A 25,884-nucleotide genomic window follows, 5' to 3' on the forward strand; every position below is an offset into this window, starting at 1 on the left:
TGCAACACAGTCATGCTGAAGGTCCCAGAGATGCTTCCCCTTTTTATTGTAATTAAGCCAAAAAAGAAACATGGGGTATGTAATTTAGAACTACTCATAACCACAGCGATGGAAGGAATTTTCTCTTTAAAGCTAGCACTAGATTTCACCTTGCACCCTAGGCCACTTGCCCATGTCCTTGTCATCTTTTAACTCCTGTCTCAGGAGGGGGCAGCAGAAAGTAGTCTTGAGAGTTAATGGGATTGCTACTAGTTTGATTACCTGCTGGAGGGTTTGGTCTCCATCGAGAAACAGGGGAAGATGTCGTCTGCTTAAGAAGGTATTTATGTTTGTTTTTCTGCCCAGTGATATACATGAACCTGGTAGTGTGTGAAATAAAGCATCTTAGTCCTCATTTCAGTGAATCAGAAGAAACTAAAAGGCATGGTTGTTTCTCCCTCGGTATGATGAAGTCTATATAATATTTGCAAAATCTCCTTTGGTGAATTTGTATAAACTATCACAAAGAAAGTATTGTTTTCTATATGGGCTTAAAGGATTTTTGGAAAATGGGCAGAGGATTTTCCCATGTATTCCCTGAGCCTGGGGAATGGAAATCATCTCATGGAGACAGATGACCACAGGCTTTCCACCCAGTCCCCGTGGCCCACTAGAATTGTCCAACATGTTTCAGTGGTTATTTGATTGGGCTCAAGACCAAAATTGGAACTGAATCAAATGATGGTTTGGTTCAGAATATTTTTCCGTTTTGGTACGTTTTGAAAACCTAGGTTTGATGCTGGTTGCAGTTGTTCAATAGATTAAAAAAAAAAAAACTTTGGGTACAACACACACTGAGGCCTTTTGGGGGTGGAGGTAGGGAAAGCATCAGGATAAATAGCTAATTCACGTGGGACTTAATACCTAGGTGATGGGTTATAGGTGCAGCAAACCACCATGGCACTTGTTTACCTATGTAACAAACCTGCACATCCTGCATATTTATCCTAGAACTTCAAATAAAATAAAAAAATTTTAAAAAGAAAATAAAAAGAGAAGATTTTTAGAAAAAAAAAAGAAAAAGATTTTAGAGCCACCGAATCTCTTTTTAGAGTATGGGAAGAATAGAAATACTTTGGGTAGAGCAGTTTTTGACAGAAGATGATTTGGGTTTATATGAGATATACAAAACTATTCTTACGCATTTTTACTGCATGCCACAACTTGGGATTTCTTAGTATTTTCCACATCAACCACACTACTTTAAGTCATCTGATTAGAAGTGTATGAACATGTTATAAGCTCAGAAAATGGCATGTAAAAGCAATAGAGGGCCGGGTGCGGTGGCTCACGCCTGCAGTGCCAGCACTTCGGGAGGCCCAGGCAGGCAGATTGCCTGAGGTCAGGAGTTTGAGACCAGCCTGGCCAACTTGGCAAAACCTCATCTCTACTAAAAATACAAAAATTAGCCAGGCATTATGACGGGCACCTGTAGTCCTAGCTACTCAGGAGGCTGAGGCAAGAGAATCACTTGAACCTGGGAGGCGGAGGTTTCAGTGAGCCGAGATCTTGCCACTGCACTCCAGCCTGGGCGACAGAGTGAGACTTCATCTCAAAAATAAATACATAAAAATAAAAGCAATAGAGTATTACAGTGTGAATCAGGAAATCTTGCACGTTTTGAAGGTTTCAAATGACTTGGTTTAAGAAAGAAAGAAAACTTGTAATACCTAGAAAATTGACGTTGAATGGGAAAAATAAAACAAAATATTGCCATACAAAAACCTCTTTTTATATTCCTGACTCAATCTGATATTTGTGTTTGGTTTGTTTGAATACATAAAATATATTATGGTCACTGGTGAGTAGTTAGTTCATTTTGATTCAAGTTACTTCTCCAGATAGCATCATTGTTATAAAATTTAATTTCCGTGAACTTACATTCTTCCAGGATGGTTGTATGTGTTGATCTTCTGGTATCTTAAATCTTCTGGGTCAGAGTTACTATACTTGCATTTGTGCTTCGCAATGAACTAGAATAAATACTTTCTATTAAAACCAGCAGAGGTTTTGCTAAAGAGAATGCACGCACAGGCCTTGTCTTTTTGGTGCAAGGTAGACGGTTTTATCTACTACCTGCGACTAACTAGCTTTCAGGAAAGAGTGAACTAACGCTTTACTCATGGAGTTCATGAACGTTCATGGTGTACTGGCAGTAGGGATACATGTACAAGCATAGCTTAGTTCCTACCTTCTAGGGATTCGAAGTTTAGTAGAGGAGGCAGATTGTAATACTTAATACCTATTATGCTTTTATTATGTGGTAGACATTGAAGGAGAAGTTAAGTGACATGTCTAAAATCATAGTAATAGAAGAGTCAGGTTATGAACCAAGATATTCTTAGAGTTTCTCATCGTTGGCATTTAGGGACAGATACTTTTTGGTTGTGTGGGGCTGCTCTGTGTACTATAGGATGTTTAACAGTATCTCTGGTCAGTAGCACCTCCCCCCTTTTGTGACAACCAGATGTCACCAGACATTGCCAAATGTCCCCCGTGGGGAGAATCGCCCCTGATTGAAAAGCACTGCTCTAGAGCCTGCTCTTGTGCCCACCAATCTGTACTGTCTTCCCAGATGAGTGAGTGCTATGGAAGAGAATAAGCATGTTTACAGTGTGAAGTCCCAATTCCTGCTGGCAGCAGAGGACAGATGCCAACACTACCTAGGGTGGTGGAGAAGAGAAATATTCTCAGATATGGTGCCATTGGAGTTGAATTTTGAAGGGATTCATGTAGTCAGAGAAAAAGGAAGACTATCTGGAGTAAAGGGATGTGTGTGCACAAAAGCACGGCAGCAGGAGGAAGCAGGGCAACCTTGAGGATGACAGGTAGTTTTCTATAGACCCTTTAATTTCCTCTTCAGTGCTGTTCTCTTGTTTCCTCTGTTCAAGCAGCAAGCCAGGGTCACAGCAGCTCTTCATGTCATTCTTACTTCAAATCAAAGGTGTTGTGTTAGTCAGGATGAGCTAGGTTATGTTGCAGTAACAAACAGCCCCAGAATTGGCAGCAGAAAACAAGAAAGGTTTATTTCCTGCTCATGCCACATACCTGATCTGGGTCAGCTGTGGTCTCATGGTGCTGGTTACTGTACAGAGGGAATGAGAACATGGCGAATCACATACTGACTTGTAAAGCTACATTCCAGACAAGCAACACTTACCACTTCTGCTCACATTTAATTGGCCAGGCAAGTCTGCTGTCCTCACCTAATTCTAAGGGGACAAGGGAGTAGAGTCCTACCATGTGCCCAGGAGAACTAGAAATATTTGGGGACAGCACTCAGGTGTACCATAGATGTCAGAGGCTGATACCTGAAATGTTCAAGCACACACAACTCATCGTCTGCTCTCTGAGAGCCTCCTAGCTTGACTTTCAAGAAGGGCCCTTTGCCATAGACGGTCAAGATTTTTAAAAATATCAATTATCTGAGTAAGTCAAGGAAAGTCCTTGCGGGACCAGGTCACAAGCCCTCAGTTTTTAGAGTCAGGATGTTGGGGTGGGAGTGATAGAAGTGATTGAAGTCAATATAGCCTGGATGTGGTAGGTAGTTTTACGAGGGAGGGTAGTTGTTCAGGACACTGATTGTTATCTGAACACCCAGGATGCTTTCTTTGGCTGTCACTGTAGTAAAAAGAACATTTTTAAAGCCTGAGCCAAGTGTCAAGCAGCAGGAGGGTGTCCTTCGTGAACTCTGAATTTATGGGGCTGTGTCTGAGAGCAAAGAGATGCCAACAGTAGCGACTGAGAACATTCTGGATGATTTTAGTAAACCCCGAACAAATTCCTTATACACCAAGGAGCATTCTCCTTGTTAGAAATTCCTCCAGACCACGACTCTGGCCCTGGCCCTGGGGTGGGGAGATAGAGAGGGTGCCTGGCTGTAGTGGATCTAAAACGGGATGACACCGGAAACCTGTGGGGAGGACGCCGTCCTTGTCGCCCCTTGACAGAGGGGGCACAGAGGCCTTAGAGAAACAAAAATAAAAATAGCAATTGTTTGCCACTTCCCTCCCCAATAAAGTGTTCTCTCCAAACCTGGTTTCCACTCTATTTCTGAACTGTTTCGCCCCATGGTGTGTAGGAAGCCAGGGTAAATGTGGGACTGGGAGGAAGGGGACACAGGCAGCAACTCAAAGGAAGGCAGAATTAGTAGCCGTCTGGGAACTGGGGGCGGGGGCATTCTAGAAATGTGAAGAGGTCGAATAGCCAGCTGGGTCCAGAGTCTCCTCGCCTCTGGTGTCTTAGCAGAGCATGAGTGTGTGTGTATGTGTGTGTATATGTGTGTATATGTATTTGCGCATATGCACGTGTGTGTGTGCATGCATGTGTGTTTATGGGTAAGTGTGCAGTGTATGTGTGTTTATGTGCATGCATGCATGTATGGGTGTAGATATGTGGGTGTGTAGATAAGTGTGGGTGTGCACACGCGTACACCCACGGGAGGGGTGCGATGGAAGTTGTGTGCAGCTGCGTAAGCATTACTGACCATCCTGTGGTTTGCTGATAGCTGCTTAATCTGGGTTGTGTGTTTCCTCCCTCCCCAAGCAGACACTCAGGGCGCTCCGTGATGCACCGGGACGCTAATATTTTCACACCTGCAATCTGTATTGTTCTTTTCTCCTTCGGAGAGCAATATTGCCCTTCTGGGTGCTTAAGCAGGAAACACAGGACCAGATAATTTAAGAGGAGCCTTAATGCTCAGGGCCAGAATGGACAGACAGGCCTGAACAAGGTCACAGGCCATCCAGGGAGTGCAGGGCTAGGGCAATGCCAGCCCACTTCCTCCCAGCCGAGCGCTCCCTTCACGATGACCATCTTCCCTTCAACGCCTTTGTTTCCCAGCTGTAAAATGGGCATGTTGCATACAGCTATGTAGGAAGTGTTTGCAAGTGCCCAGGCTCTGGGAATTTGAGTAAAGAAGGCCCTTTGTCAGTGGCGCACACACCCTCGGCTTTCTTCACCTTGTCAGTTGTCCATTCAGTTGGAGTAGCTATGAACACCCACTTACCCTTCACATATCCTAGGATCAGGACTGTGCCTGCAGTGACCACGAAGGCTGGGGAGCCAGATGGCTATGGACCTCACAAGGGCCTGCCAGTTCCCAGGAAGGGGGTCTGGGCTGCCAGGACGGGGGGCAGCAGCAAGACTGAGAGAGAGGGGTTGCCTCGCAGTGAGCCCTGCCCGTCTCTAGTGCGGTGGGAAGGTGGTTTAAACCCTGCCCTTACCCCATGCTCTGAGGTCTCCGGAAGACACAGGTGCTATATATAAAACTAAGACTATTATCTCACTCTTGCTAAGTTTCCACCCTCGCGGCTTACTGTACACCACCGGGGAGAACATTTCCTGAAGCCCTTCTCCCGGAGCTCTGGGGCCAGGGTGAGGGACGCCTTCTGAGAGAGAAAACCTTCCCCGCAGGGAGGCCTTTTGCAGAACAGGGAGGAGAATAAAAATGTCCCGGCAAATGCCCAACCTCACCCTAGTGAGCTTCCCACTAGCTGAGTTGGGGACCAACATGGTACCAGCCTACAGGGAAGCCCCTCATCTTCCTCTTTTTTGCCTTTTAACATGGAGTCTCTGGGTCGGGGATGGACGTGGTGGTGAGGGATGCTAAGTATGAGCAGACACCCTAGTGGGTTCAGCTCAAACTCCAGAGGGGATGGGGATGGGCAACACTCCTGAGGAACTTCTGTTCAGCACTCGTCATCGCCAGGACAAATGATGGGAGGTCCAGGTTGGGAGGTTTCCATTTAAGCGTTGGTTCCTTGCAATTTCCCTGGGCAGTTTTTTCAAACAACCCATGATTGTCATTTTCGGTAGGATGATCCCCATTGTTTGGGACTGTCCAGCACACTGAAGGTCACTGAGCATCTGGGCATCTGGGCCCTGGAGCACTATTTGCCATTGTGCAACATACACAACTCTCTCTCTCTCTCTCTCTCTCTCTCTCTCTCTCTCTCTCCCTCCCTCCCTCCCCCCCTCCCTCCCTCCCTCCCCCCCTCCCTCCCTCCCCCAAAACACCCTCCGGGCTGGAGGCAGGTACTGCATCTGCTTAGGAACCACTGCAAGGAATTATTTACCTTGGCAACATCTCAAGAGGATATCGAACTGGAGTCAAAGGATTTTGGGGAGGTGGAGTAGGAAGGAGGTAGAGGATGTTAGGCTGAGAAATGTCCTGTCAGCTTCGACAGGGTGTTGGCCTAATTTTTTTAAGTGAAGAAGTTTCATTTTTTTTGTCCTATTTATGAGCACCCAATTGACTGAGCACTCTCAGTTAATTGGAGAATCTTGTGCATTTTGTTTGGTTTTGTTTTCATTCTTTCTTAATAAGAATGTCTTAATAAGATGTCTCTTAATAAGCACTATTACCTGTGGGGCCGGCTTCATGAATGCAGTTGCACAGGCCGCATGCTCAGAAGGGCCCCGCTTTTGGGGTTGAATGCCTGGCCGCTGCTGCCTTGAAATTCGTAATAATTCTTTGAGTTGGTGTTTTGTAAGTGAAGTCCAGTGGGACAATGAAGCATGAATTCCCTGGGCTCCAGCCCCACCTGGCTTCCTTCTCCCCACCCCTGGCAACTACTGACTCTTCTGATCCCATCAGGGGCCTGGGTGAAGGTTCAGGGAGGGAACCTTCCAGTGACACCAGGGTTGGCATCACTGGTGTCCGAAGGCAGGGTGTGGTGGCCATCCCTACCCCAGGCTGGCAGGGCCAAAAAGTGGACAACCGCATGAGAATCCAGCTCACTCCAGATCCAAATACCAAGCGCGTCCCAGCACGAGTGTGCAAACGCTTTGGGTCTGCCTAGGCAGGTGTGTGGGAAGAGGGGACCTCTCTGCTCCTGGCCCAGCACCTGGCACAGGAAGGCAGTAGACACTTAAGAGTGGCCAGAGTCAAGGGGCAGGATCCCAGCGTCTTGTGAGACTCTGCACTCATTAAATAGCAAATAAGAAACACTGTATCAAGTTGAGAGAAACCCTGCAGAAGAAAGGAAGGAAACGGTTTATTTTAGTACCTTTTATGGCACTTTTTTCCTGCTTTTTGAACAAGGGCACTGCATTTTTACTTTGCACTGGGCCCTGAAACTTACGTAGCTGGCCCCTACTTGCTTACTTCATTACTATCTGCAGTTTCTGTTTATTTTCTGTCTCCCGTTTCTAAAAAGAAATAACTAGTTAAAAGGGCTCACCATGAACGCAGGTGCTTCCATTTGTTTCCCCCTTTCTGTTCTTCTGAGGGACATGATCACCAGCCAATCACCAGCTGCCCCACCCCAGACTCCTTTTCCAATGCTACCTGTTAGCATGGCACCTTCTGAAGGAGGCCGTGAGTCAGGGGAGAAGAGACAGGGGCAGGGAAGACAGATGTATCTGTCACTGGGATGTGGCTGAATTTTGTGGTGGGTGGGTTGTGAATCTTCCCATTGGGGAGTGGTTTCTTCCCAGGTAGTTATGAGCTAGTGCTGGCCCCAGGCAGGATGCTATCAGGATACTAGACAGGGAACCATAAAGCAAAGTTCCAAGAAATGAGGCTCTGCTCTCATCAGCAAGCTTTACTAAGAGACCAAGCGGGGAGATAGTGCTGCACCAAACAAGTTAAGCACTGTCCTTGGGCAGGAGTATCATGCTGTAAGACATGGCCCAAAGGAGAATGACAGTGAGGAAACCTAACTGCAGGTAGGTGGGCCTGTAGACAGGGACAGGTGAGGGCTAGGCCTGCCAACTGCCGCTTTTCACCGTTGGTCCCTAGTCATGGAAGTTTCATATTTAGACAATGGAGGGTCAGGGAAGTATCACATCTTCTGCCTTATCTAGGAAGTTCTTGTTGGGGGGAAGTTGGATGTCAGGAGCCACTGTGCCTGCCTCTACCCTAGTCCCCTCCACAGCCTGCTGCATAGTTTCCAAGTGTCCCAGGACCGCAGTGACGCCCACCCCACCCATACATTTTAAGTGTTAGCCACTTCTTGTCTGTTACTATAAAATGCACATCAGACATTCCTAGACCCATCGGAGACCTGGAGAGGCCAGACACTGGACATCCTCCTACCACTGGGCCAGACACACCCACGGCAGCCCAGACAGGCAGCCCAGGGCAGGGGAGGCCATCTCTGTTTCTGGATGTTCCTAGCCTGGTGCCTCGCCAGGGAGGGGGTGCAGCCAGAATAAAGGCATGAGACATACTCATACTAAAAAGTCACTCGTTGTTTATCTAAAATCCAAACGTAACTGGGCATCCTGTACTTTTTCTGGCAGCTCTAACCCAGAGGGCAGTTTTGTCACAGCCTTTGTGAAATGGGTGAATCCAGAAAGGAGACAGCTGGTGGCCCAGAGGTCCCCTATTGAGGGGCCAGACGTCTGGGGCTCTGCTGCCCACTGCTGCCACCTGCTTGCTGTACCATCTGGAGTTGTTCTGAGGCCTGGTGTAGCTCATGTTCACCAGTGTCTTCTTACATCTCCAGTAGGCTGTCCCCCAGAATGGAATACAGTGAGGGGCCTGGCAGAATACTGGCCTAGGGCAGCACGGCCTGCCAGGCCTCCATCAGAAAGCTGCTCAGGCTCCCTGCCTCATGAGTTAAGATGCTGTCAGCTGCAAGTATCAGAAAACTGCAACCCAGTAGAGTTGAAACAATAAAGAAAACACATTCTTTCACCTTGATCAGTAAGTCCCAGCACAGGCAGTTCTAGCATTGGCTAATTCATCAACACAGCAGAGTTACTGAAAGACCTGTGTCCTCTGCATCTCTCTGCCCTGTCCCACAACGTGTTGACTCATCTTTCCTCGTGGTTGCCGGATGGGTGCTACAGGGCCTCCCGTCCTCTGTGGACAGGATAATATCCCTTGGAGGAAAGAGAGGAGATGGCTCTTCTTGATGTCTAAGGCCGAGACATCTTTTTCAGAAGGCTCCCAGCAGATATCCTCTGTGTCTCATTGACCAGAATGTCTCGGATACTCGTGCCTAAGTCAGCCTCTGGCATGGGAGTGGCTTATAACAATTAGTATTCACTCTGGGAGTAGCTCCAAAGAGCATACATTTGGGTGGGTCTCAATTAGGTCCCTTGAACTGTTCCCTACTTCATTCTACCAACGGTTTGAGGCAGGTTTGATTTATTTTTTCTTTGTTCTTTTTGTTTTTTAACAAAAACTTAAATATTACAGAGAAAGAAGCTAATGATAACCATGACTAAATAATGATAACCACGACTAAATGAATGATTTAACTCATTCTAGGTATTTACAGTCCTTGTAAATCCAATTTGGTCTTTGACCAATTGCCTAATTTTGTTTTACATAATTGCAGTCTGATTGTACTAGTTTTATCTTTTATTGTTTTAACGTCATTTCATATAGTAATGAACTGTGTGGTCTGATTCCTGAGTGTGAACTTTCAGCTACTACATCATTTACATCATCTTACTCCTACCTTTGGGTGGGTAGTTTCCATATTTTGTTGCAGTTATTGCCATATGCAGCCATGAGTATTTTTGTTAAAATGACCTCTTTTCTTCTCCCTTTAGTGACTTCCTTGGGAAGTGTTCCCCTCAGTGGTACTGCTGGGGCAACGTCCAATACCAAGAATGATGTATAGCATATTTCATCTTCCCACACTACTCTCTGGAAAGACTGAGCCAATTACGGGGTCATCTGCAAAGTCTAAGTGCTGCAGTTTCGCTTTGACCATTGGATTTTGTTTGTAGTTTGATATTGTCTTACTGTCCCTTAAAGTTGTAATTTGTAATTCTTTAGTTTTCAAGAGGAACTCTACATGTTTCCTTGTGATGATGGCCTTTAGTTACTCATGTGTACACTGCCTATTTATGCCCATTGAGCCACCGTTGCCTGAACATGTTGATGGCATTTTTTATATAGTAAGCTGTCAGTTACTTAATGTACAAATATTTTTCCATTCCATGTTTTTCTCTTAAAATTTTACTTTATTGGCCAGGCGCAGTGGCTCACATCTGTAATTCCAGCACTTTAGGAGGCCAAGGCAGGCGGATCACCTGAGGTCAAGAGATCGAGACCAGCCTGGCCAACATGGTGAAACCCCATCTCTACTAAAAATACAAAAATTAGCCAGGTGTAGTGGCGGGCACCTGTAATCCCAGCTACTTGGGAGGCTGAGGCAGGAGAATTGCTTGAACCCGAGAGGCGGAGGTTGCGGTGAGCCGAGATGGCACCACTGCACTCCAGCCTGGGTGAAAGAGCTAAACTCCATCTAAAAAAAAAAAAAAATTGTACTTGTATTTGGCAATAATGTTTTTATTCTGAATTATTATACTAGGTCCCTTTTTTTCCTTGTGAAATTGTTCTTAATTGCGCTGGCCTGGAAATAGAGCCCATATGGTACTGGAGGGTGACGGTTTTTCATAATTTTTCTCATGCAACCACCCTTAGTGATGAGTCCCTAGAGGATTGAACTGTGCCTCATTCTGTGGACTGGACTTTTTGGAAACCCCTTTTGAGCCCCCAGGAAGCAATTTGGCTGAGAGCTGATGCCTGGATGCTAGCCAGCTGGCTGCTGGCCATATCCAGCCACCCCAGTCCCCTGGCCATCTGTACACCTCGGCAACAGAGTGGCAACTGACACACCCAGGCCCAGAAAGCCAGACAGACTGGCGGCTGGAAACTTCATGGAATCCTTGTAATTAGAAATGGAAAAGACCTGTCAGCTCGAGTGGTATCCTCCTCCTCCTCCCACAGGCCCCAACCTGCTTTAGAAGGTGACATATAATTTGCCCTGTCACCTGGAGCACTCAATTGAGTTTTCTGGGTCTTATCTGTGAAATCCAAGAGCTGGGCCAAATCAGTGGTTTTTAACCCCTTTTGGGTCTTATGCCATTTTGGAAAGTGGTAGAAAGCCACACACCCTCTTTCCAGAGAGAGGCACATTTCACAGGCCATTTTGCCCTTTCAGGACATTGATAAGAAGCCTGTCTAGATCCTAGCCCACAGTCTTCAGGTTTGGAACCCAAAGACTTGTTGATCTCTGAAGTCTCTCTCAGCTCAGAAAACCCACATTCTAGAAAGTTTTCTGTCAAGGACCCCAGGTATGGAAATGGGTAAAAGGGAGTCTCTTGTACTTAACTTGGAGGAAACCACTGTCCAGCCCAATGGGTTTCACTGTCAAGTATTTTTATTTATTGTTTTTCCATTTATTATTTTCCAGGATTGAGTTTGACTTTGTGGTACCACTTTCTTTCCCATCATCTTAATCTTTCTAAATTTCGTACTGCCTTTGATTGAAACAATTGAACTCTTACAGGTTTGTGGAGTGGAAATGGGATTTACGTGGTTTTGACCTTCACCTCACAGGAAGGGGGATCATCTTTCTGGCAATTCCCAGCAGATATTAGCCTCTGCCTGCTGACCCTCAGCCTCCTCTTCCAGCCCTTTAGCAGCTTGGAATAAGAGGCAACAAACTGGTTGGGTTGATGTTTATGTGAACCTATGGGTGCTTGGGAGTTGGAAGATGTGGGGGGAGTCCCTTCTGATGGCTCTACAAGTGCTTTCCCAGCACTCTGGGCTTGCGTGTTTCCCAGGGACTTCAGAGTTTCTAATTCCTCAAATGACCTGCCTGACAGGGAGTCCTAAGAAATGATTTGGGCCTCAAAGATCTGTCCTCAGGGGTCAGGAGAAAACGTGCAGTATAAGTGGATATAGCTGGAGAGGGGATGCCTCCAACCTCCAGCTGTGGAGGCCAGCCTAGCCTCCTGGAATGGGGTGGAGGCAGTCACAGATAATAAGTCTCCTTGGTGGGAAATTGAAGGTATTCAGGCCCGTATGTGCCCGTAGGCACATCTGCATATTTGGATTTGACCCAGGAAGCTTGGGGAAGGAGGGAGAAAATCAGAAGCTTTGACATCTTTTTTTTATTTTTTTTGAGACGGCGTTTTGCTCTTGTTGCCCAGGCTGGAATGCAATGGCGCGATGTCGGCTCACCGCAACCTCTGCCTCCCGGGTTCAAGTGATTCTCCTGCCTCAGCCTCCCGAGTAGCTGGGTTTACAGGCACTCGCCACCACGCCCGGCTCATTTTGTATTTCTAGCAGAGATGAGGTTTCTCCATGTTGGTCAGGCTGGTCTCGAACTCCCAACCTCAGGTGATCTGCCCACCTTGGCCTCCCAAAGTGCTGGGATTACAGGTGTGAGCCACCGCACCTGACGGACATCAGTTTTATGTTTCTGGACTCTCCTCTCTTCCTCTGGCCATCAGAATGTTTATGGAAAAATGTGAGATGAGGGATAAAGGAATTAGCACCTAAATATTTTACATAATGTTAGGATGATTTTGCTCTGTGGGAGAGTGGCCTGAATGTGGGGAGCCTTTGAGTAACTGACCTATAACTTTTCTTAGGCCCTTCTGGTTTTATCCCAGTTACTGATGCTGTTCTTATCTCCTAGCTATTCTGGAATTCATCTCTGAACATTTAATACATTTGGCCAAGCAAGAGCAATGCTGTGATTCTTTTAAAAAGTACAAGCTTTTGCCAGTACTTCTTTCAAGTTCTAAATTTTATGAGGAGTTTGTTCCACTGTGCAAAGGAGCCTCTGACTTCAAGAAAAGTCATTCCAGCTCAAGATTTCAAATGAAGTCGAGGCTGTGTGTAGTCACAGGTTTTCTCATGTCATCGGTAGAGATAAAAGCCTCTTAGTTTTAGACTGGGCACAGCATTGTTGAACGTCCATTACTTACTGTTTAAGTAGCCAATGATCTCTGAAAAAAGCTTGGCTGTAAAGTTGGCAGAATGATGCACTGCTTTGTTTCAAGCCACTGTAAACTGTCTTTCCCAGTGTCACTTTTATCTCCAGTGCTTTTGTCACATCTTTTTGTTCATTTCCCCAGAGAGGAAAAATATTGCATTCCCCAGAATGACAATTTTCGTTGCTGCCCGCTCCATTCAGTTTTTCATAAATGCCCGGGAAATAAACTAGCTGGGTTCTTCTCCATTCTCACACATCTTCATTAGCACACACGAGAAGCTTTTTTTACAGGGAACTCTCGTGTTGACCAGGTATGATACCTGTTGCAATGTGGGTAGCCTTGGTTATATTAATGTTTTTAAAGATAAGCAGTGTTATTACTTTATTGGTCATGTATAATTACATCGGAGATCTAATTATTGAGAGTTAACAATGCTTTGTAATTGGTATTTTATGGCATGCTAAACATTTTTCTGAAGTGCTTGTATTATTAATGTTTATACTCTTTATTAGTTTCGTAGTCACCCTTTTTTCATACTGTAAAGGCAAACGGAATTCGGCTTAAGACTGAATTATCAAAAATTTTCAGGGGTCTAAACAAATAGTATTTAGAATCCGACCCTCCCACTGTTTGAGATCTAGGAAAATAAAAGCCTTGGGCGGATGGGTTTCGGGCAGAACCGCTACGCTCTGCAAGCTGACCGTGGAGTTGGGCACAGTGTCATCCAAAGAAATAAAGATTTTTTTTTTAATTAGCTCTTGAACAAAATTAATTAAAAGTTGTTACTCTTGGGGGTGAGGTGGACAAGGAAAGACAGGATTTGGGAGCCTGCTGACCTACAGTTCAACCCTACAAATGAGGAAACCCAGACTGAAACACATCCTTTCTCCCAAGCCGGGAGCTGGCGGCCAGCAGCGCTGAGATTCTTTTCGTAAGCAGCAACAGCAGCCCCCTTGTCTTTCCCGCCTGCGGGTGCGCAAGCCAGTCTTGCAGGTCAGCATTTCAAGCCCCGCTGCCGCCTCTGCTGCGGGCCCGCTGCCGCTGGAGAAGCCGCTGGCTCTGGCGAAGGCGGCAGGGGCGGCCGCCTCCCAGTCACGTGACCGGCACCGCCGCCGAGCATGCCGGGAGACGGCGCCCGCTCCCCGGCCGCGGGCTTCCGCGCGTGGGCGGCGGGCAGAGCGCGCGCGGGAGGAGAGAGGAGGTGGGGGCCGGGCAGCGACAGGGGAAGAAACCGCGGCGAGGAAAAGCCCCCTGTAGAGCAGGCCCTGCTCCACCGCCCCGCCCGAAATCCCCGCGCGGCGCCCCCGCCTCGGCCAGCGAGCGTCGGGCGGTGGGAACCGGGCCTGAGCTGAGGGCGGAGGGACTCGGGCGCCGTCCGTTCATTGTAAACAAGTCTAGTGAGAAATGGAGGCAGGCCTGGTTCCCCGGGTCCCTTAGTGCAGGCTTTCACACCCCGGGTGCTGGCACTCGGTCTTTCTCCTGCATAGGGGATAGGATTGTGTGTGCAGTCAGGTTTTTCTAGTAATATCTTGCACTTTTTTTTCCTTCACCCACTCAGACATTCCCCATTTTTCCTCATAATCACTTTCTCTCGCTTCAGCATACACACTTAGCCCTTGGCAGGCAACGTGGAATCTCGGATTCTTGTCAGACCTCAATGTTTAAACTGCTGAAACACAGGGCATATTTGGTTTAGATATTTTACTGTTATGAAAATAAACCACCTCCTGCAGTTACACCAGCTCAGATTTTCCCTTGATAGGGTCAGTGTGGATTATCTGTTGGAGGAAAAATATTTAATTAGAAAGGAATGAAATTCTCTTAGTTCCTTGAGGTTGGAGGGAGCTTAGGCAAGGAACAGTTAAAGGTAAGCACAAAAAATGCCAGGGGACCAAGAAGCCACTATTGGAATGCAGTATCTGTTGGCTACTGGTTTAGCACACTGCCCCAGGCTTCCCGGTTGGGACTCCACTCAGGTCCTAGACTGACAAAATGGAAAGGCACCTTCCCAATGGGTCTTCATTATCATCTGCCGAATAAAGAGAATACCAGTAGTTGTATTTCGTGCATTTCTTGGAGCCGAATGATTGGATTAAATCTAGTCCCTTACTGTGCAAGCGTAGTCAACTTTGGTCATCTCTCTCTAGGCCTAGTGCCAGTTGTTGCCTGCCTTTGTAACCAGATAGCCACAATGAGGTCATCAGAAGAGGACAGGCAGCCCTGCAGAAGGGAATCCTTTTTCTGTACCTCACCACGATGAAATAGGGGTAGCCGTGAAGTTGAACTTTCCCTTTTTTTTTTTTTTTTTTTTTTCTCGAGAGGGAGTCTCACTGTGTCGCCCAGGCTGGAGTGTAGTGGTGTGATACCGGCTCACTGCAACTTCCGCCTCCCGGATTCAAGCAATTCTCCCTGCCTCAGTCTCCCGAGTAGCTGGGATTATAGGTGCCCACCACCACACCCGGCTAATTTTTGTATTTTTTAGTAGAGGCGGGGTTTTGCCATGTTGGCCAGGCTGGTCTTGAACTCTAGACCTCAAGTGATCCACCCACCTCGGCCTCCCAAAGTGCTGGGATTACAGGCATGAGCCACCGTGCGGGGCCAAGTTGAACTTTTCTCTTGGGGGAATCATTTCCCTGCTCAACGTAGACCTGGTGGAATTTTCTTGTCTCTCTCTTCCCTGGCATTTTCTCTGGTCTTAGGCAAGCATTTCCTGCCTTTTCTGATTCCCTCTCTGTGTGTGCATGGGACTTAGGGGAGGAAGGAGGAGGGAGTTTTCTGTTAAGGGAGCCATGAATGAGCAGGAAATGGCTATTTGGTACCAGTTATTCTGCAGAATTAGGGAGTGCTGATGCTGACAAGTAGTCAGAAGGATTCAGTCATCATGACATCTGCAGTCACAACTGGGTGGGTTAGTGAGTGCCCCTGAAGTGTGTGTACTCATTTCTGGCGCAGTCAGCAGCAGAATTCGGGAAGACTGTCCCACCCCTCCTACTCCCTGTGTGCTGACAATTTTGCTGTGTGCATCTCCATGGCTCTGTGGAGCTTAAGAGATTAAGTCCTTGGAGAAAATGGTTAAAGTGAAGTTTTGTTTTTTTTTTTTTTTGAGACGGAGTCTCACTCTTTCGCCCAGGCCGGAGTGCAGTGGCGCTATCCCAGCTCACTGCAAGCTCTGCCTCCCGGGTTCATGCCATTCTCCTGCCTCAGCCTCCTGAGTAGCTGGGATTACAGGCGCCCACCACCACGCCCGGATAATTTTTTGTATTTTTAGTAGAGACGGGGTTTCACTGTGTTAGCCAGGATGGTCTCGATCTCCTGACCTCGTGATCCGTCCGCCTCGGCCTCCCAAAGTGCTGGGATTACAGGCATGAGCCACCGCGCCCGGCCAAAGTGAAGTTTTTAAGTAGGACTGTTGTTAGGAACATGTTAGCACAGTTAGAATTTGTAGGAATTCTCCTGTTGGGGTGTCACTTTCTGTTCTGTTGAAATGATACTTCTTCCAAAAGTAGGAGTTCTGAGCTTATACAGCAGAGAGTCTTGCTGCAGCTCACACAGACCCCGCGTGGCTAGCTTCTGGTCAGAGTACCAAAAGCATTTGAAGTTCCTGGAGGTGTGTTAGCATGAACAATCAGTGTCATTGGGTAGCTGGGACATTGTGAGAAGTCTGTAGAAACAGTTTCAGACTGACTGCTCGCTGGTTTCTCATTGAAGGCACCGTGTGCTCCATGTAGTGCTCTACGTAATCTAACATCCAGAGTCAAAGCAAAAGCTGCAAATGATGGCAAACCCAGATCCAGAAAAAGACACAGGCCTTGACAAGGTGGTGAATTTCTTCTGAGCTTCCCAGCATCTCTTTTTGTGTTCTTTTCCTCTCTTGCTTGAATTTTGTTTGGGCCCCCACTCACTTCTTATTCTGATAAGGGTAGAGGGGCTCAGAAGGTGGTGTTCTGCAGGCAGGCAGTGTAACCTTTGGGAAGAAGAAGCAGGCTCTGGAGTCAGAGCCTGAGTTTCAATCCTAGCCTGGCCAATCGCTAATATCATTCTAGGCAAGATATTTTCTGTGAAAACACTTTTGGCATTGGGTTTATGTGGGAACTGAGCAATGTGTGTAAAGTGCCTTGCATATATATTAAATCGTATTAATAGCTGTGATGATGGTTAATACTGAGTGTCAACTTGATTGGATTTAAGGTTGCAAAGTTCTGGTTTTTTGTTTTTGTTTTTTTTTTGACGGAGTCTTGCTCTGTTGCCAGGCTGGAGTGCCGTGGCGTGATCTGGCTCACTGCAATCTCCGCCTCCCGGATTCAAGTGATTCTCCTGTCTCAGTCTCCCGAGTAGGTGGGACTACAGGCGTATGCCACCATGCCTGGCTAATTTTTTGTGTTTTAGTAGAGACGGGGTTTCACCATGTTGGCCAGGATGGTCTCGATCTCCTGACCTCGTGATCCGCCTGCCTTGGCCTCCCAAAGTGCTGGGATTACAGGCATAAGCCACTGCGTCCGGCCAGTTGCAAAGTATTGATGCTGGGTGTGTCTGTGAGGATGTTACCAAAGGAGATTAACATTTGAGTCAGTGGACTGGGAAAGGCAGAACCACCCTTAATCTGGGTGGGCACCATCTAATTAGCTGCCAGTGCAGATAGAAAGTAAAGCAGGCAGAAAAATGTGAAAAGACTAGACTGGCCAAGCCTCCCAGCCTACATCTTTCTTCCTTGCTGGATCTTTTCTGCCCTTGAACATCAGACTCTAAAGTTCTTCAGTTTTGGGACTTGGACCAGCTCTCCTTGCTCCTCAGCTTGCAGACAGCCTATTGTGGGACCTGTGATCATGTGAGTTAATACTTAATAAACTCCCCTTTATATATTTATCTATCCTATTGGTTCTGTCCTTCTAGAGAACCCTGACTAATAGAATAGCTTAGTGTTTGTTTGTCTTTTTTTTTCTTTCTTTCTTTCTCTCTCTCTTTCTTTCTTTTTAAAATTAATGAAGCTCTGCTGTACTGGGTGCTATGAAGAATATTCCAGAAAGAACTATTCTCAGAAAGCTGACAGTAAAGATGATACTGACTAACGTTCATTGAATGCTTAATATGCTGCAGGCATTGTTCTAAGTGGTTTGAATATTTTGGCTTATTTAATCCTCCCAATGACCCTGTGAGGTAAGTGCTATTAATATATCTATTTTGCAGATGAGGAAACTGAGACCCCAGAGGTGTTAAATGACTTCTCAGTTGTCCGAGAAAATTCTAGTATGTGAACACAGTTCTTCAGAGCCCAGACCTGCCTGGCTGCACTGTCGGGCTCTTAACTGCTGTAGTCTACACTGCTGTAGTATAGGCTCACACACTGGGGAATCTGACAGTGTCGTCAGCGGCCCGGAGGGTGCTTGGCGGTGCAGAGATCCTCAGAGATCATCCTCCAGGTACGCAGCCAGAGCAGTCTCTGTCCTGCTCTTGCACCTTTCCTTTCTCTATAGCATTGCTGCTGTGACCAGGAGGCATTGCCTTCAGCCTTCCTACAGAACAGATAGCGCACTGAGTACTTTCCTTCTAGATGAGACTTTTCTCAGTTGGCCTGATAGGACCTTATTATCAGCATACTAGAAAGCCAGGGCTGCTTCCTTACGAGAGGTAGTGGGGGTGAGAGGAGGCTAGAGGGCCATGGAGAGTTCAAGGAACCTGGGGAAAACTTAAGGCATTGTTCCTGCCTGCCAGCTCTTCCCTGTGTCCTTCCCAGCAGTTGGTAGAGTTTCCAGGTGAGACTGGCTTTCTAATTCTTTCTTGCACTGCTCAGCTCAGCCCTCTTAATTTTAAGCAAATAGGTGCACCAGGTTGGAGAGGGTAGCAGCCTGAGATATGACCAGGGTAGCAGAGCTAGTCCTGTCTGGAGACTGTCAGCAGATCTGTGACTATGCAGTCAGCAGGACAGGAAGAGAGGCCAGCTCCAGAGCTGAGCTCTAGCCCAGTGGCCTGGAGCAGGGAGGGCTGCCCCATCTGGGATGCTGCTTTCCATAACCTCCTGCAGATCATGCCTGTCCTCTTCCTAGTCTGACCTCTGCCAATAGTTACCTAACTTTGAGGTTGGCAACCTGGGGAAAAGAGTCTTCCATTTTTCTCCAGCCTCTGATGACTTAGTAACGCCTCATTCATATATAAATGAACGATACCTGTCACCCTGGCCTCTGTCTTTTCCAGAGATGGTTTAGTTGGTTTAGTCTGGGGAGAGGCAAAATGAAACGTGAAGGCACACACTTTCCAGTCTTATGATTCTGAAAGGTTGATCCTCCTCTAATTGGCCCAGTGCCTCCATACTCTGATTTAAGAGAGGTTTCTCATCCCCCTAAGCAGTCAGCATCCCTAGCCCTGCCCTTCTGGCCTCTAAGGTCAGCTCTGCTCAGTTCAGAAATGAGCTGTCGTAGCTGCTTTAGGGATCTTAAGGAGTCTGTGACCTTTCTCATCTTTCACATGAACAGAAATTTCCTGAATATCCACTCTATGCCAGGCAGTAGGCTAGGTGCTGTGGAAACAAAAGATAAATCAAACAGAGCTTCTGCCCTGAAGGTGCTGTCCAATTTGGGTGATTCCCCTTGGCCCCTTGACAGTTACACTGGTGACATTTAGGGGACAGAAAACAAGATTTGAACCGGTTGGGCAGACAAATTCAAAGCTGTCCTTCAGTCTACAGTGCTGTTCTGCCCCGGGGGGAGTGTCCTTCCATCTGTCTGGAGAGCGCAGTGCATAGGACCCTGCCTCTGAGTTGAGTGGCTCCCAGCCTGTGGGCAGCCAGTTGTGGCTGTGACCGGGCTGCCCCCAGAGGGTTTGGCTCCTCTTGGGGACCCCTTATCACCCAGATGTGAGGGCACGTCTGCCAGGGCAGGCCACAGAACTGTGGTGTTCCTAGGGCAGCTCTTATGTGGAGAGTTCTGGGTAGGTGCAGAGGACCCTAGAGAATTGTCTATTTCACTAATGCCACCTGGGGCAGGTCCCCAGTGTCTTCACCACTAATTGCCTCCCTTCTCTAGCTCCCATAGTCGTGGTGAGGAAAAGTGGCTTCAGTGCTCAGCAGAGTGCTTGGGACTGCATAAAGCCCAGTTCGCCTATCAGGTATGTTTGATTTCAGCTTATTCCTCAGAAGAAATGGCCAGCCATTGTTTGCAGAGTTGGAGAATCACGCACAAAGAGATTCCCTCACCTGACCTCTGGACACCCATCTCTCCAGGGATGATGAGAAGGGGAACTAGGGCCTTTCTTGCTGATGCCGGGGCTGTGTCTGCATCACAGTGCTCTCTTGTCTAGAGGGGGAAATTCTATTTCTCATTTTGTAGCACTGTGTATTCATGATCTTTTCAGATTTGCTTATTGGTGCAGAAAGGGGAAAGAGTCTAAAGTTTCTTGAATCTTTGCCAAACATGTACTGCGCCTCTAAATGCATCATGCCTTAATCACGGCTCACAACGACTATTGCTACTTTCATCTTTCACACAAGGAAACAGATTCAGAAAGGTTAACCAAGTTGTGACAGGCACCTAGCCTGAATCAGTGGATTTCTTCCTGGACCTACCAACATTTAGTTGACGCTTGCCCAGGTTTCTGCTTTGGTGAACTATATTCTATTGCTCTCAGATAAGAACACCTCCAAATTAACATGAATCCGTTTGTTTGGTGGTTGTTGACATGATTTGTTCCCAAGAGGCCTGGATGAATGAACTTCGTGGTTGTGACCTTTTAATTAGTGATGCTGTACCTGTCCTTCCTGTAGGAAGCTGACATCATTGAGTGTGATCTGTGTGCTGGGTTTTTTCCTGGGAATGGGGACAGGTTGTGCTAACCCCCCTGCCCCTAGTCGGGTGCTGCAGAGGACACTCAGGCCTCAGGGGACGGCTTGGGCTACATCACCTCTGCAGTGTCTCAGCTCTGAGATTCTCAAGCCTTAGTAAGTGTGATGAGACACTTAGGAAATATTCGGAGCCCTAACCAGATGTAAAGACTGTGTGTGTGTGTGTGTGTGTGTGTGCGCGCGCGCGCGCACGCGCGCACGCATGTGTGCGTGCGTATTTCCTCATTGCTAGTGCTAGCTGTGAGTTCTATGGAGAAAACCAGCCATCTTAGCGGTTGCTTGGTCTCCAAGGGGACCCTGAGAAATAGCAGCAGCTAGTAATGCTCCAAGCTAGTAATTAATACTCCAACTAGAAATTGTGTTCTCAGGAAACAGTAGAAAATACAGGGGCCGGGCATATGCCATTTCGTCTCTAAGTTTTGGCCTTGTCGGAAGTGGAAGCCGGTGTCCAAGATAGTAAAATAAGTTGCTATCTACATGCCAGGGATGTACATTATAACTAAAACTAGCTACCAGGGAACACCTTTTATGGGCCAAGCATCTGTGTTGAGAGAGAGATACACACACACACACACACACGTATATCTATATATGTGTATATATATGTGTGTATATATTTAAAATTAAGTGTCACTTAATCCCATTCCAAAACTATGAGATAGATATTATTATCCCCGTTTCACAGATGTGGAAACTAAGGCTTAGTGAGATTAAGTAATTGGTCTAAATTCACCAGCTAGTGACTGGTAGAGCCAGGGTTTTAATCCAGCATAGTGAATTCCAGAGATTCCCAGGTAGGGGCATTAATGGGTGGGTAATGGGCCAAGCTGGGTGCCCCGGGCAAGCAGCAGGAAGGAACTGAATGGAAGAAGAAGAAGCATGTAAGTGAATATTGGAGGGCTGGGAGTAATTAGTCTTTTCCCTCTGCTCTGCTTTTTTCTTATCCTCTTCCCTTTGCTGGCCTTGCATCCATTTCCTCCCCCTCCTCCCCCCTTCCCTCTCTTTTCCCTCATCTTACTGTCTTGCCCCCTGGGTTTGGGGGGCTTACAGTGACATTGTGGGCTCTGCCATAATTTCTCCACTTCACTTCTTGTCTTCTCCCCCGTGTCCTCTCCCTCCTGTCCTTCCTCTCTTCCCTCTTGCTATCTGTCTTCCAATTCTGCTGCACACCGACTCTTGCTGCGGCTGCCAGAGGACAGAGTGAGGATGGGGCAGAGCCACGTTCTGTAGGGGAGGGGGAGGCCCCACAGGTAGTGTCAGGTCTGCGGCAGGTGTGAGAAGAGAGAGAGGATGGCGGGGTCAATGCTCGGGCAGCTGGCCTGGGTGGGAGTGTGAGAGATGCCTGGACTGCTTGCCCTGTCAGTGCAGCCAAGATTATGTTGGCTTCTGTGGAGTCATGCAGGACTGCCACTCTCTGGGCTGAAGGTTAACCGACCCCCTTCCCCAACCTTCCATACATTAACTGCCATAAAATGCCGTGAGTGCCAGTCTCACTTTGCACAACTGATTTATTTAAAACCAAAATATGGACCTTCAGTCTTTTATTATTGGTTTTGGTCTAGAATGTCAATCAAGATAATTTTGACTCTTGATTTTTGTAATTTATCCTGTTCACTATCCCTCCCAGCTTTTATTTATTTATTTATTTATTTACTTACTTACTTACTTACTTATTGAGACAGAGTCTTCCTCTGTCACCCAGGCTGGAGTGCAGTGGCACAATCTCAGCTTACTACAACCTCCGCCTCCCGGGTTCAAGCAATTCTCCTGCCTCAGCCTTCTGAGTAGCTGAGACTACAGGCGTGCATCACCACACCCGGCTAATTTTTGTATTTTTGGTGGAGATGGGGTTTCACCGTGTTGCCCAGGCTGGTCTCAAACTCCTGACCCCAGGTGATCCGCCCACCTTGGCTTCCCAGAGTGTTGGGATTACAGGCGTGAGCCATGGTGCCCAATACCATCCAGCTTTTTGAAAGAGTTGGAAGAATGAGGAGACCTAAATTCAAATATTGCCCTGGTTAACTTTTTAACTGTGGACCTTGATCGAGCCAGATCAAAGTTTGATTTACCCAGTGGTTTTCAACCAGGAGTTATTTTGGCCATTAGGCGATGTTTGGCAATGTCTGGAGACATTTTTGGTTGTCACAACTGTAAGGGTGGTGCTGCTCCCGGCACATAGTGGGTAGAGGCCAGGATGCTGCCGACATCCTCCAGTGCACAGGACAGCAGAGAATTCCCCAGTTCAAAATGTTCATATTGCTGAGGTTGAGAAACACTGATGGCTAAGCCTGAGTTTCTTTACTATGAAATGAATATAATAATACCTAGCTCCTTGACTTGGAGGCTCAAATGAGATAAGATGTGTAAAAGTACCTGATAAAACTGCAAAGTGCTCTGTGGGTGCCCAGTTCATCAGTTGATCAGTTGTTATTGAGGACACGCCATACCAATTGGTAATGTTGCTATCACTAATTAAAGAAGTCATAGATAGAAAGGTTGACTAGGATCAGACTCAGAAAAGAACCTTCTAGGATCCTAATAAAAGCAATTTCCAATGTTCTTAAGGGTGTGTTTATCAGTAGCCTCTAGGGGTATAGTTGTTCTAACAGCTTCAAAACTGTTCAACCATACTTAGACACAGATTTTTCTTTTTCTGTCTTTTCATGCACCTTGGTGAAATCTGAACACATTCTTTATGGCATTCTTCCTGATTTTGTATGCTGCATCAAAAGAAGAAATGAGATTGGTTTGTTGAGACTTTTTCTTAATGAACCCATGTATATTTTTAGTGATTTCTATCTTTCCCTGTAAATGCTCACAAATCACTTGTTCGGTAATCCAGCCCTATGTTTGCCAGTCTGAAGCTTCCAGAATCCAATTTGGCAAAATGTTAGGCAAATAGTTACCCATCTTTAGTCCTCTGACACCTCTTAAAGGTTATTAGTAATGGTTCTGTGAATGCAGAGTTGAGTTCTTTCAGAGCTATCCTTGAAGACAAGGTGTGCTGTGAGAACCCATTGTGGGTAGGGCTGCATGGATCATTTGAATTCTCTTTTAAAAGCGTTGATGTGGAGCTTTTTGAGTAAACTTGAGTTATCCAGGAAAGGGGAATAAGGTACAAATCACCTTTCCTCTGACCCATGGTGTCAGCACAGGCCTTTAATTCAAAAACGTGGGACTGGCTTCTATGACCACAGCAGTTTTAAAACTACAGATTGTGATCTTCAAATGGGGATCAGTTTAGATGGTTACAACCAATAGATTTTAATAAAATAGAATACGATAGAGTAGAATAGAAAATAACAGCATTCATTGCACAAAGCAATGGTAAGTACTGTTGTGTGAAACTTTTGTTTTCAGTTGTATGTGTCTGGATATATGAAGAATATACTGAGCACACCATAAATTAGATTGCTTACAATAAAACACGTCAGTAGGGGGACAGGCAGTGATCTCTATGGACCCAATAGGAAGTGGTTCTAAAGTCTAGAAATTAAATTCTAAAGCAGTGACTCTTAGGCAGGGGTTTTCCTAATATCTGTGTGCAAAAAGCTGCCCATCATCGCTCGACAGCAGTTTAGACCAGCTAGGGAAAGGAAGGGCATGGTGGAGGGTCTGACTGCTTCCAGAAGCCCGAATAGATCTCAGCTCAGTGTCTTGTGTGTTCTGCTTCTGAGCTTTTGGCTGTCACTATTCCCAACAGAAACTGCAGTCCTGCTCCTGAGAAAGCAGAGCTGGGTGCTGTCTGCTCACTGAAGTTGACCAGAAGTGGCTCTTGTAATGTGCTACCTTCAAGGGCTTCTGGGCCACCCTGGAGGACAGAAGCACCCAAGCCACGACTCACATGCCTGCCTTGCTCCCTGAGCAGCCGAACTTTATTACCATCACACTTGAAGCAGCTCATCAGGGATTTGTTTGAGGCAAGAGTTCCCAGGCCCAGGAAAAAGCTGAAAGCTGTGGACTTAGGAGCCAGAAGTTGAGATTTTGTTGTCTGCTGATTGTTGGCTCTTGTCAGGAAAGGAGGAGAAGGAGAAATGAGAGTATATTCACAGTTACATGGGGGAGTTTTTTACCCTTTTCTTTTTTTAAAGAAGTTGGTATGTTCTTCAAACCTGAGTATTTATGTTTTGAGCACTAACGATTCTACATTTGAAGAATAAATCCCCTGCGTGACATGCTACCTTCAGCTCTCATTCTTGGGACTAAACTGGTGATTTGGGGGTGGCTTTCCCTTATAGTGGCCGGCTCAGAAATAGCCAGCACACTTATTACACAGACTGCCAGGCTCTCTGGAGGAAGACAGAGGCTTTGGAGCCCAAGTTTAGCGTCAGCTGTTCTGTGGCAGTGTAGGGTGAGAATTGGACCTGGTGGTTTACGTTAAGAAGTCCAGGGCTGCAGAATGGGAATGCTTTCTTTAGAAGCTTACCCCCTTAAAAATAATTTCCACTTTCCTATCTATTTAAAGGGGCTTTTGAACTTGTGTTTATGAAATGTGTTCCCGCCATTTCATGTGACGGGACATAGCAGCTGGGTTGATGTTCCTTTTACCCAAATGGAAAGTTGGATTGGGCTAGGGCCTATGGAAAAGCTGGAGAAGTTTAGAAGCCAGGCAAGCAGGATTATAAAAAACAAGAACCAGGAAAAAAAAAAAAAACCCACATGATTTTGAGAGGCAGCCTAGTGTAATGGAAAGAGTGTAAGCTTTGGAGTCAGATGACTTAGAGTTGAATCCTAGCTCTGCTCCTTGGACATATTGCTGAATTTCTTCCATTTCCTCATGTATAAAACTTGAAAGTTACAGGGTTTCGAAGGCTCCAGGAAAAATAAATACATGACACCTTGCATGTAGTAGGCCCTTGATAAATACTGATTCCCTCCCAGGCGTTTTATCTTTGTTTTTCTGGGGCTCTTAACTTTTCTTCACTGGACCTTTGTAGGCACCCATGTGGGGTTCAGCAGGTACCTGGGAGCCCAGAGGAAAAAGAGTGCTACAGACTCCAGGTGGGCCCTGGGTGACCACTGAATCCACCTTCATGATTAGGGCCCACGCAACACAGAGCTGCTTCCAGAGCTCTGGGGGATTTGCTGTTAGCTTGGGGTAGTTTAAAATTGAACCCATCACAATGACACGATGGGGAGACATAAACAGAACATTTGGGAGCAGAGCACAGCTGCTAAGGTGGCATGATAGACTGCTTGGCATTACAGCATTGTTATTTATTAGGGGAAGTTGAAATGGGTCAGAGAATGAAGTTCTCCTAAAGACCTCAGTCTTAGGACTAGCAGTCTCTTTTCATTGTTCCTCCATAAAAATTTTT

The 25,884-nt window shown here is 46.6% G+C and overlaps 1 protein-coding gene across 5 annotated transcripts in view; it reads left to right on the forward strand.

Annotated features, from left to right (window-relative positions):
• ITPKB (inositol-trisphosphate 3-kinase B) overlaps positions 1-25,884 on the forward strand; it is a 123,668-nt gene that overhangs the window by 21,989 nt on the left and 75,795 nt on the right. Inside the window, exon 3 of one of the 5 annotated variants that reach the window (XM_054467908.2) lies at positions 9,550-10,266. The exons of the other annotated variants lie outside the window; for them this stretch is intronic. Coding sequence (XP_054323883.1) covers positions 9,550-9,552 — 3 coding nt within the window. The 3' untranslated portion in view covers positions 9,553-10,266. Of the gene's footprint in view, positions 1-9,549; positions 10,267-25,884 lie in introns of those variants that run through there. 5 annotated transcript variants of the gene reach the window in all.

This window comes from Pongo pygmaeus, chromosome 1 (assembly GCF_028885625.2).
Source record: "Pongo pygmaeus isolate AG05252 chromosome 1, NHGRI_mPonPyg2-v2.0_pri, whole genome shotgun sequence".
In the NCBI taxonomy this organism is placed as follows: Eukaryota; Metazoa; Chordata; class Mammalia; order Primates; family Hominidae; genus Pongo; species Pongo pygmaeus.